This window comes from Ambystoma mexicanum, chromosome 5p (genome assembly GCF_040938575.1).
Source record: "Ambystoma mexicanum isolate Mex_15411 chromosome 5p, UKY_AmexF1_1, whole genome shotgun sequence".
Lineage (NCBI taxonomy): Eukaryota > Metazoa > Chordata > Amphibia > Caudata > Ambystomatidae > Ambystoma > Ambystoma mexicanum.
The window spans coordinates 106,414,663-106,427,270 of NC_090930.1; the positions used below are offsets into that span (position 1 = coordinate 106,414,663).

The 12,608-nt window shown below is 43.8% G+C and overlaps 1 protein-coding gene across 3 annotated transcripts in view; it reads right to left on the reverse strand.

Moving 5' to 3' along the window:
• The window catches only part of LOC138480767 (heat shock factor protein 3-like), a 417,702-nt gene that overhangs the window by 75,920 nt on the left and 329,174 nt on the right, over nt 1-12,608 (reverse strand). For all 3 annotated transcript variants that reach the window (XM_069612513.1, XM_069612512.1, XM_069612511.1), the window contains one exon: nt 2,802-2,867. In XM_069612513.1, coding sequence (XP_069468614.1) covers nt 2,802-2,867 — 66 coding nt within the window. The remainder of the gene's footprint in view (nt 1-2,801; nt 2,868-12,608) is intronic.

Genomic DNA, 12,608 nt, shown 5'->3' on the forward strand with positions numbered 1-12,608 from the left:
TTCTGGTCACCTGGACTGGCACCTCGGACTGGACTGGACTTGATTGGCCCTTCTGGTTGCTGGACACTGTAGATCAGTGGGATGGCGAGTCTGGAGCAGGCAAGCATTAATGGTACAAAGCCAAACTGGATCAAATTGCTTCCCTTTGGTTTTGGGATGGTTTCGGGATTTGGGCCTAGCTGAAAAGGAGTTCAGGAATGCAGAGGCCTTGGCTTTGCAAAGACATTTGGAATCAGGAACAAGATGGAGAGTTCAGGAACAGGGCGCCACGCGGAAATCAGGATGGAGTCAGGAATCAGTGTTTCTGTGTGTTGTGAGGTTCCCTTATTTATCTTGCCAAATGACATCACTCAAGTTTATGGTAGGTGCAGACTTACTACCCACACCCACAAGGCTATGATTGGGCAAGAGCACAGTTCCCGCCTTGCTCTTTGCTGGTTGGTTGACAGAAAAGGTTGTCATGTTTTATGATATGATGTGGAAACCTCCCATAGTTATTGGTACCAAAATCTAACTTTCCCACAAATACATATTTATATAATTGTGCCCTCAAAGAAAATTGGATACATAAATTACATATTTCGTGGGTCACATTTACATCCAACTCCCAAGTCGGTAGGACCTGGTTTTGTCTTTTTATTGAATTTTGGCAATTTTAACCATGAAAGGTTTGGCCTAACATTTCCTAATTCGGTACATAAAAGTGCAATCACCCCTAGAACATGGGTACACAATATTAGATTTGCAGCATTAATGGTTTCTGCGCACTTGGTCATTATTCATAACTTTGGTTCCTTACGCAGTAAGAAATCCTACCACGTTTTCAAATGGCTAGCATAAATTCAGATTGAGATGTATGTACTTTTCACTGTTTTACTTATTCTTGCTGCCAAGTTAAATGTCTTGAAGTTCAGTGGCAAAATAAGCATTTTAAACCCAAAAGTCACATGTCAGTTTTTTTTTCTTCCTTCTCAAGTGTGAGCAAAGGGCAAGTCCTTTGAAGTTCAATGAGAAGCCTCTTCCTGGAGAGCAGAACCTCCTGCCCCTCCCCTGGAAGGATGAGTGTCCAAGCATGCTATTGTCTTTGCCCGGGGCCCATACGAATGTCTAATGAAGCCCATTGTCATCAGTATGCGAGGCCTCCTCTGCAGCACATACACATTTTAGTCAGCACTAGTTCTTCCCTTGAGTGCTGGGATTGTTTGCAGTCTGGATACATGTATCCTGCCTTTGTTTAGAGTTTCTCTCTGCATAGCTGATTCTGTTACTTGTTGCAAGTTTAGCCGCGTTTCTCCCCGTGGAAAATGAAAACAAGGGTTCCCGGGTTGCTTTATCATTAGATACATTTTATAGAGCTGTCAGTCAATGAAGCCCGGTTCCTCTGAGCCACACTAGATGATCCTGGGCATTGCAGTACCCTTTTAATCTCAATGATTCAATGGAAATGAATGGATTTAGCGCCAAAAACAGCACTTTTTAAGGTTGCAAAGCTAACATTTTAAAAGGCATTTTCGGTTTTCAGCACAATTCTGCTGCTTTGCTCCATGTTGAATGTTGCAGAGCCCACTGGCATGCTCCTGCAGTGAGAACTCTGTGTTCAGCCCCCCTGACTGTGTGTGTGGCAGGGCGTGCTGCCCTTTTCTGGTTTTGACCCAAACGCAGTTTTGAAGATTTTGGCGCGCCCAGGAGTCAGCGCCTCCAGTTTGGGCTGTTTCTTTCACCATTTGTAAAGTGATGCAGTGGGGCACATTGGAATGGGTCAAAATATCCCACAGTATGCCTCTCGATTAATAATTAAGGTGAGCGCCCCAGCCACCCAGTAAAGAATCTCTCCTCCATGATCAAGAACAGAGAATCTCAAATTTGATTTCCGTGCAAGATACTGACTGGGTCCTCCACCAGTACAGGCAATGCTTGAAAGCCTTATTGAGAAAGATGTTGTCTTCCGATTTGCCTGAGACTGTTGAGATGCTCTTAAGTGGTTGCATACTTAGCCTGCAGTAAAGGATCAAAAGAATGCAAGTGGGCCAAGTCCACAAAGGTTTTCTATACTTTTAGATAATCGCCTTGTGTTTGGATGTAAGGTGTTCTACGAGAATGAGCAGGGAGGATTATGGGATGATTTGACAAAGGTAGAGATAGCAGAGCGCTTTATACGATGGCATCACTTGAAATTTTCTCCAGTTGATAGACAAGCCTAATTATCATTCTCCAGTGAACCTGGTCAAGCCAGATATGGAAACCTCACTACCAACATTGAAAGCACGGCATTAAGGATGATAGCCACTGTCTTAACCAGAACAGGATCCATTCCTTCTGAGTGCAAATGCTTAAATGACTTCAAGGATCGTGGTGCAATTTCCACACAGAAAAAACAAGTTCATGGGATGTGGGTCGACAGCTGAGAAGAGCTATATGGTACAGACAACACACCTTGAAGCGGGTAACGTGGCTGTGAAGGAGGTCTGGCAACAGAGAACATAATTAAGAGTTTTCATAGACAGCACTCAAAACTCAAAATTCTTTTGCTGCAAAGTGCAGCATCTTGGGAGCAGTTTCAGCGGCTAGCCTGCACCAGGAGCGGGTTTACCAACAAGCTGGGAAGGAGGGAGAGCTATATGGAAGAAAGAGTAAGAGGCTTAAACCTGCATAGTACAGAGATACAAACATTGTGCCAATTACCCAATTGCTGTTATAAGTAGAGGAATCACATGAGCACAATCAGTAAGTTGGTTTGCACAGGGCACTGCAACTATGGTGTTTAATCACAACAAAGGCACTGCAATAAATATTTGACTTACACTCTCCATATTTTCGCATACTTCTGGTAAGTCGGTGTTCAAGTGCGGAAGGTCAGAAGTGTTCACCTGTAAATGATAGTGCATAAAGTCTTCATCAACATTTACATACCATAATGTATACTAACATTACAATACCAGGTGCAAAGAATAATGCAATGATAGAGGAAAGCATTCTGCACAACATCTTGATTAAAAAAACACTAGCATAACGTATGTGTGCGCAAACAATACAGAGCAGACCCAGAATATTTATGTAAAGCAGAGCCTGCCATGTATTTGTAAATGAGGGAATGACAGCCACCTAGGCAAAGATTCATCTTTTAAGGAGTAGCTGTAGGTAACATCATGGGAGTGGCTGAGGCGTATGATCCACATAAGCACACTGCGTATTCGGGTTTAGCAAGACCTCAGTTGTCGCTGGCAGGGTTACCATTAAGTTATTACTAACTCAGAGTGGTAAGTGGCAGCAGAGTTCACACTCACGTAAACACACAAAGGGGTGGACAGCATGCAGGGCAAGACAGCAGCAGCTTGAACAGTGGCCTCAGTCTCCCCACCCTGGTAACAAATTTGGTAGTGGCTTTCACCATGAGGCTTGGCTTGTGTGGATTCCCAAATAAAGACCCAGTGAATGGCAGTTCAAAGAAAAGTGCTGAGTCCCAAAAAACCATTCCAAAGAAGTCCAAGCAGATACTTCAAACTCCAGAGGTAGAGATGGCCGAGGTCCCCAATGCAAATAACATTATGCTCTGCTCACTAAAGCTGTGAAGGATGCAAGTGAAATGGAGATCATCATTGCTGACCTGTTTGTGAAATTCACCAATGAGGAGGGAGGGATGACAGCAGTTGAGAGAAGGGCGAGAGGCCCGGAAAAAGGAGCTTGGTGCTAGTTTCAAAGCTTACAACGAAATGAAGGTAGAGGTGAAACATCAGTGAAAATAATTTGGACTTGGAAATAAAGAGATGCAGGAACAACCAGTGATTCACATCCCCGGGACCTTGAATGAGCCCTTCACCCTGGCATCCTTTAGCTGGGAGGGGAGCTGGATTATGTGTACAGAGATGGTCAACCCTGACCAGAGAAAGATAGGCATATAATTGTACTGTTCAGTAAGCAATCTACCAAGGAGAACCTCTTGCGGAACTAAGGTAAGAAGCACAGATGTTCCTGTGCTCCGGTTGAGTGGTGCAAGATGTTTGGTGAAACTACACTCAAAATACCCTTGCTGTGAGCTTACACCAATTACTCTGCACCAGCTATTGTTTCGGTTCCGCTATCCTCACACTGATTTACAAGTGACTGATAAGCTTTACAAACATGCCCCTGGTTTATATGTTTGCCGAACACATTCACAAAAAGTGCAGCGTGAACAGCACACTATGTAAACAAATAAAGGAACAGAGGTTTGCTATAGATAAGGGCACTTATGCTACCCTAAACCAATCAGATAGTTGCTGATGCATTTTGGGGGGATTGTTTATATGAAGCAGAGTAGTGATGTAGCAGAGTAACATTAGATGTTTAGTACAGCCTGAGTATGTTCAAATATGGGAGGAGATACAGGTTGCAAAGCCTCATACGTGTGCTCAACTGTCTTGGGAAATATGGGAGTTTGAGGCTCATTTTCTAGTCTGGGTATCAAGAGCAAGAAGCTATAGAGAATGATCATCAGTGCAAATATCTACAATTCCATATCTAGAGAGAGAAGTCCTGGTGCCTTGGGAATGCTTAAAGAGAGGGCAGGAATGTGCCCTCAATGTCTACCAAAGTAGTCTGGGATTGCTTGTAGGAGAGCTTTGATGGGCCTGGTACAATTCCCCTCATATTTCTAAGGCTGAGACATTTATCATTTTGGTTCATGGTGCTGGCCCGGTGATTCAATCTTATATTGGTACTTAAGCCATACACAATATTGCAAGTCAGGATGAACTGGGAATGAACCAAAAGGCACAATTAATATTGAGGGGACCTGCTCTTTGCAGATATGGGGAAGTAAGTATGTGGGGTAAGGTGCAGCCCTCTTTTTAGGCTTGTCTACGGGATGGCTGTGCATGTTGCATTGTCTGAAAGTGTAGGGTGGTGCATCTTGTGAGAACTGATGGAACATGCTTGCAGTGTATAGAATGAGTGGTGTTGGGAGAAGAGTGGTAAGGCGGGAGCTTGAAAAAGGGGGGCCGGGGTCAGGTGATCTGTGAGAGCAGGCCTAAACATCCTAAAATTGTGGGTATTTAATTAGCATCTCATAAAAGGGAGGGATGGGGAGTTTGTTCATGTTTTTTGTTTCATTTCTATATTGAACTACTAACTAAATTGTGATTTCAGCAGGGTGGCTCAGTGGCTGCCCCGGTGTGGCATTCTAGTGGCTGCTTTAATAAGGGATATGTCACATCCAGAATCTGGATGTTAACTATAAATAGCAGGGAGGGAAACAAAGCAAAGGGAGGAGGGGGTGGGGGCTTGTACGTAGATGAGCCAAACTTGAATACATGTTTCATATTATACCAAGAATCATAATCTAAGAATGTCAACCTCATGCGTACAACTCATTAAAAGGACCCCATATCTCGTTATAATCGTCTTAGCAGTGTACAGCACCACCTGTTTACTGTTTGATATCTCTGTCAATTGGTATGCCTGGGGAGTCTAACAGTGTTTTACATAGTGGTGTGTGATTAAAGAAAATGACGGGCACAATTGTTGGGTGGATGGTAATCTGGAATTATATGGACAGTCAGGGCTCTTACCTATAAAACTGAATAAAAGTACTTTCTGATCTGAATAAGATGGGTTGCAATGCAGCCTTCTGACTTGAGGAGGAAGCACAAAAGATCAAACGTGGCTGGCTGGGCAAGGTTTACCCCTCCTGTTGAAACCTTAGGGGTATGGTGATTTTATTATACAAAAATCTGACTGACGTTAAATTCTTCAGCTCATGATGGTGGGGACTTGTTTCTGTTCTAGCACAACTGCAGGACCGTATTGTAATTTTGTGTAACATCTATACACCCACTTTAGGGGACATTCAGTTCTTCCACAGTCTCAACACATACAGGAATCCATGATCTAGGGAAGGGACTCAAAGTGCTGGATGGATCAGCTTTACGGGCAAACAAATGACATGATAACAATATATCAATAGCCCTTAAAGGCTTCATTGTGGGGCATGCTGTTTTCAAACCCCGGAACCTTCAGCTCTTGACGTGGAGTAGCTATACCTTTGATATTCCTTGCAAATGCTGAAAAGTCTCACTAGACCTGGAGAGCGAGTTCCTTAGATTACATAGTTGACCTAAGATAAATGCACTCACACAATGGTGACGGGTGACAAAATATTTACAGGGGCTTCTGTAAAATGGTGCATGTCACCATTAAGCATACTACATATTTGGTGCGATGCTGCCCCCCAAAAGACAGCCATGCACAGTGAAACCTGTTTGCCATTTTCTGCAACAAAGTTTGTTTGCAGTAAATGTCACACAAAAGCTTTCAACAGCCTCACACTCGCAAGCCAGGCCAAGAATCATGCAAATGGTACTTGCCCTTCATAAAATATCCTTGCCAATGCAGGTGGGCTAGTAGATTTTGTGATCCCTGTTTTACTCATCGGCTCAAGCTATTCGAAAGTAGACTTCTTCCTGCTGTAGCTGAGGGTGACCCATGGTTCCACTAACATTATAGGCAATATCCTGACCTTGGACCTTGCCCCTGTGGGCCGCAATAAAGCCCTGAAAAATCATTTGACAGTTTAAAACCTCTTTCCTGAGGAAAAAAGCAATGAGTGAGCTGATCAATAGAGATAGGGGAGTTAATTAAGTGCATCACAACAGTCTAGGGGGTGCCAGGATTTAAAACAAGAATTGAGAGAGTTTTTTGTAAACTTGTATGAATCAGTGTGCTTCAGAGGAGTTGCTAGAGTACTATCCGAGACGTCAAGATCTGCCATGCTTGGCGGAGAGAAGAATTTAATTGCTCCTGGATATGTTTGAAGAGCCACTCGTATTGGCAAGACGGAGTCAGGTGCTGATGAGACGTCTCCTTAAGGATATAGCACCAACCTTGTGTGGAAAGTATAGACCCATCAGTTGCCGAAATAATGAATGAAAGGTATTTGGAAACATTATGGCAAAGAGGCTACAAAGAGCCTGTCTTTTTAAAGCTTCAGAATCAGTGTGACTTTGTGAAAGGTCGGAATGTGATCGATAATTTGCAAAGGTTGCTGCAGATACTAATAAAAACCAAGAATCACAGGAATCAATTACCATTGTATCACTGACACAGAAGCAGTTTCTTTTGATAGAGTGCAAGTACCTTTTTAGGGCCATTTCACGGATGAGAATAGGCAAGGAATTAAATAATATGATAAAGATGCCATACACCTCTCCAACCGCATCCAATGCTTTCTCACTTGGGAGAGAGACAAGGCAGAGCTGCCCACTATCCCCGCTGAAGATTGCGATAGCCACGAAGCCACTGGCAGCCAGAATAAGGACTAATTTCGCCATTGCGGACCTGGAATGTTCTTGTGCCCAACAAACTGTGGTCCTGAAGGATGTCCCCGTACCTCCACAGTCTACGATGCAAATCATAGATGCGTTTGGCTTACAATCTTGATATAAAGTGAACTTGGCGACGTTGGATAACCTATCGGTGACAGCGGAATGCCAGTCACAAATACAGAGCATGCACCTGCTTACATGGTGCCCAAAGACAACCAGATACCTGGGAGTGTGGGTGACATTGGATATTTCAAGCATAATACGTGGAAGGTGAGGTAATGGAGAGGGTGAGGGATAGTTTAGACAGTTGGAAGACTTTGAAGATGTCTTGAAGAGAAATTCAACCGAGATGGGGGCCACCCACAGGTGATTTATGTTCTGTCACTGCTTGCCTTGTGGGGCCTTGCCGAATATTCAAATCATTTAACAGGATGATGAAGGAGTTTGCAATGGAGAGAAAACCCAACCATACTACACTTCGGAAGTTGATCCTGTGGAGGCCTGGGACTGCATGAACTTTGAGAATTACCATGTTACTTGTTGCATACTATTAAAAAAAGGCTTGCAGGTGGTGGTGAAGACCCATGGGTTCAGGATGAAGTGGCAGATGCAGACCATTTGTCGACATGTACCAGATAACGTCAGTGACTGTTTGGCCAGAATTTGTATTTTGGGAATTCTGGGGCCTCTTTTTTGGGATCCTCAACTTTTTGCTTTTTCTGCTGTCTTTTTTGGTTTCATTACCTCTTTTATCGTGGCCAGAGAGACTTATCCTGTAGTCCCCCTGTGATTATGTCTCTTTTTGCATATTATAAGGTAGAAGGTATTGGGTCCCTAAGCTGCCGAGTTCCAGGTGTGCCTCGTAGGTTGTGCTATATATTTGCATTCACCAAGGGGACAAGACATTTTACTGCATTGGTAACCCAATGCACCTTTTTACTAGCCATTGGCGTACCAATGCTATTTTTAAATCCTGCTCCTGGCTGTTCTGTTTTATTGGGTGTGTGAGAAACCTAGGGGTGTTCTCCCAAGTAGAGCCAAGGAATCCCTTATCCAGGTGGCCAGGACACGGCCATCTCTGCTGGATCCAGTTCCTGGGGGAGGATCACCTGGGTGGGGGAAACCCATGGTTATGCTCAGGGAAGTACCCCAGGTGAGACGCGGTACTCTATCGCAGAAGAAGAGAAAGATGAGATCCCTGAGATATTCTTTGGTTATTCCACCGCTATCTCACTTCCACCCAAAGAAGCTCCCTTAACAAAATCCTGCCACCCTGACAACTCTAGTAGACCAACTAGGAATCCCGTTACCCTCAAAACCCATAACTCCCGGAACCATTGTTTTCCTATTTTCCACCGGAATATTCCCAGACATTCTTCTCCACGTCCCTTTGATCCTTCTTTACCGCACTCCCAAACGGCCCAGATAAAACATTACCGTTCCCACATTTCCACTTGTTTATTTTACGATCCCAGCTATTCTCGTTTGCCCCACAAAACCCTACCAATCCCGTCCCTCTGGTTATTCTTACCCGAACACCCAGTACCCAGTCTACATGAACTAAAGACTACCGTTCTCATAATCACTCCTGCTCCTGTCACAATAACAATCCGGGTCATTCCTATCAATCTCACCCTTCTAACTTTATCAAACCCCCTGGTACAAAAGCTATAATTCCATATGACACTTTTTGCCCATCCTAACACGCAGGACAATCTGACACTCCAAACCCTCCCTTCCCGACATAAACACTGTTTTACCCCATGGAAGACAACAGACTTGTAACAAAACTGTTTACCTGACATGTCCCGACACAAGGGTCAGGCAGAGTCGGGCAATGGACCAGAATCACACACAACTGACGGCCCTTTCCTTTCCTCACAGGAATAAAAGGTGGAGCAAAAGAGCACAGTACGAGCAAGGCAGACCGCACTATGAGACAGCTATCCAGACCCGGCAGTTCAAGAGGAGAAAGGTGGCGAATATCGAGAGGCTAACAAGGAGAGACACGACCTAGCCCTTTTCGAACCAGACCTGCGACACCTCTGCAGAGGGAAGCGTAAGACCGAGGACAATAGCCTTAATGTGTTGCAGCAGACGTCAACTGTACACAACCTATCAACGCTGATAAACCAAAGCGAGGGAAACTCCTGCTATTGTGGCACCAGCCTTGACTCCAGTGAATAAGAAAGCAAAGCGGTTCATCACAGCTTGTGAGTCGAGGGGAGAGCCGATAAGAGCTGGGCTGTGATGAATGAAAGTTGCAAAGTGACAGGTTGAACCAAGTTCAAAGAACTGTAAAAGTGTTAAGGGGGGGACCAGATGAAGAGGGAACCGGCACCATGTGGGTGCTAACTCGAGAGACTATGGTCGATCTCCGTCTGAGTGAAACTACAGATACCGGAAGGACCCGGAGGTGAAGAATCCTCACCCTGAGTGAAACCAGGAAACAAACTTTCATTTTTTTGAAGGAACTTTTGTTTTTTTGTTATTTGAGCGCGTCAAGCCCTCGAAGGCAACAGACTTTCAAGGGAAATGAGACTGGGCCATCGATTCTCCTAATAGACTTCAACAGAACTGTTTGCTTGTACTGGTAAAGCACGAGTGCGTACTGTGCTCCAAGATCCCACTTTAACCCATGCACAAAACGCGGGCAAGGGAGACCCAAGCAACCGCATCTGGACATATTATTTGAGAACACTTCTTTTTGTTTTCTTGAAAACTATCCAACACCCTTTTTGCATTAGTTGTAAGGTTTGGCAATAGGTTTCCTAGTATAGGCCATTTTTATTTTGACACAATGCCACTAGGAATGCCTTCTTTTCATTTGATGGCAGACGTTTGCTCCCATCTTAGATTTAGGTTTAGATTAGGCGTTTTCCAACCTGCATACAGTTTAATAAACACACTTGAACTGTGATCACTTGTGCCTGTCTTTACTGTTGCCACCATGAGTTCCTTACAGGCGTCACTTTGTCTAGGTGCACACGAGGTAGGCTCAAAGTGGCTGTTCTGACCATGTGGGCTCTTTGTGAGCCCATGATGGCAGCCTGCAGACTAGTTATAACAGGTTTAGGCTATTAGAGGTCCTTGGACTAGCCCTTTCACTTCATATGGAGGTGGCTTTGGCTGAGTGGCAGTTGCAGCGACCAAACAGTACTGCTGATCATCTGCCCCCAGCCTCTTTGTGCGATAAGCTGGCTGGCTGTAGGCCAAGCCATTTTCCCATGGGTATTCATGTAGTGCCCTGCTCCCAACTCACTCTCCTACTGTTAAGTTCCAGGAACTTGGAGGTGGCAGGTCTGCCGACCTGACGATGGAGTTTTCCTGCCGATTCCTGCCATTTTGGACATTTTTGAAAGTTCTCACTTGGCAATACTTGCTAAGTGCAGTGGCTTAGCCTTGTCCTGTTTTTTTTACTGCCTTAAGTCCAGTCCGGATTTTTTGGAGACTCCAGGGAACTCCCCATATCTGCTGGGTAAAGCCTTCCACTTTGGGACTGTGTCTGGGCTGTTTTTCTGCCGCACACCGCCATTAACCACCAGGATTGCCTGCGTGGCTGTGGGTTGATGCAGGAGGAGAGAGAGATGCCGAGAGTTCATGACTGAGCTCGATCCTTAGTTTGGGTCGTTCACGGGTGCCACAAGGCGTTATCTCTGTCTTGTGACTATTTGCTGTCGTGCTGCTTGGCTTCTGTAGCTCGCCCTGCTGGGAGCTGCCTTTTCATCCCTCTGTGGGATCTCCTGTGACCTTCCCTATGGTTGATCATTGCAGCATCTGCATTTGTGGGGTACAACTGTACCTACCTCCTTCAGTGTGAATGGGCCTCGAACCTTTACCATTATATACTATGCAATTTTGAACAAACACTGGAACTTTCCTTAAAGTGATTCTGGGGTACATACCTGCCCCTGGACATTTTTTCTGGATCCCTCTTGGGTCCAGTGAACTCTGGGCCAAGCTTCACCATTTCAGTACCTACCTATAATTTTATATCCCTTTTTAAAGCTATCCCTTTTTTTCTGCACTGGTAAAATGTAAAGAAAACAATGACTGCATTTAGTAACAACGTGTATATTTCCACATAAAATGTAGCTGGAAAAGGTCGTTGCTAGGATGTTCCTCGAGTCTTGGAAGCATTGCTTAAAGTTTCTTGTTGTTTCATCCTTTTGTGGTCTTAATGTATTTTTCTGGGAAAATGGGCATTAATAAGGCCTTCGAGGTCTAAATGGATGGGGAATGTGTTTTAGGCCCCAGGCATGGTGCATCTATTTGTCCAGAGGATAACATTGTGTTTCCCTGTTCAATCCCAACCCTGCCATATGTGTTTGGTCCTGGCCACCAGGTGTAGGACCTTTCACATGTACTAGGTTTGGGATGCATCTTTAGGACACTGCACTTATTTTTGCAGACTACTAGGTATTTACCTGCTTGTTGGGTTGTATGCTATCCTGGCACTCACACACCCCAGTTATTTTATGTTGAGTGCTTGCCCTTCGCAAATTAATAAACATTGGGACTAGGAGAGTCCTTGTATAGGCATTACTGTTTTTAAAATATACTGGTATCTTTGTAATGCTATGTAATGACTAAAGTACTTATTTGATCTTTATATGTGTGCCTATATTTTATTTTTTTGAACGTTTTTATTTAAACAAAGACAGTCACTTAATAACTACAGAGAATATTCTGAAACGATATTATGATGAAAGATTTCTACAATCCAAAGTTAGAATTACATTTCATGAAGGCCATTCATACTATATGAAATTGATGCATAAGAAACTAAAAGATTTAAAGTATAAAACATAGCAAGACCAACAATACCAAAAATACAGAGGTAGGCGAGCATCCACAAAATGAGGGGAGGGAGGAAATAAGCCGGAAAATGATAAGTAGATCTAAACTTCATCATCAGTTAGGTGCTACGTTAGATAAGAACCTTAGCAATCGCTTCCACTTCAGTTAATGTTTAAGTAGAACGAAAGGGGAGGAGGCATTACATCTTTCTAACCTATGAATGTTACATATAGAGTTCTACCACATTTTATAGTGAATACGATCAAGAATTTTCCAATTGGACGATATAGTTTGAATTGCTAGTAGAATAAGGTCAAATAAATAGCATGCATTACTTTACAAGACCCCTCGCAGCAGAGCACTACCCTAGTAAACGAAATTTAAAGCAAAAGTCATGTTGCATATTCAAAATTATCTTAATTATGTTCTGCACAATTTTCCAATACAATTTAACATGTTTGCAGTCTACAAACATATGCTTAAATTATCCCTGAGCATATAGGCAGCTCC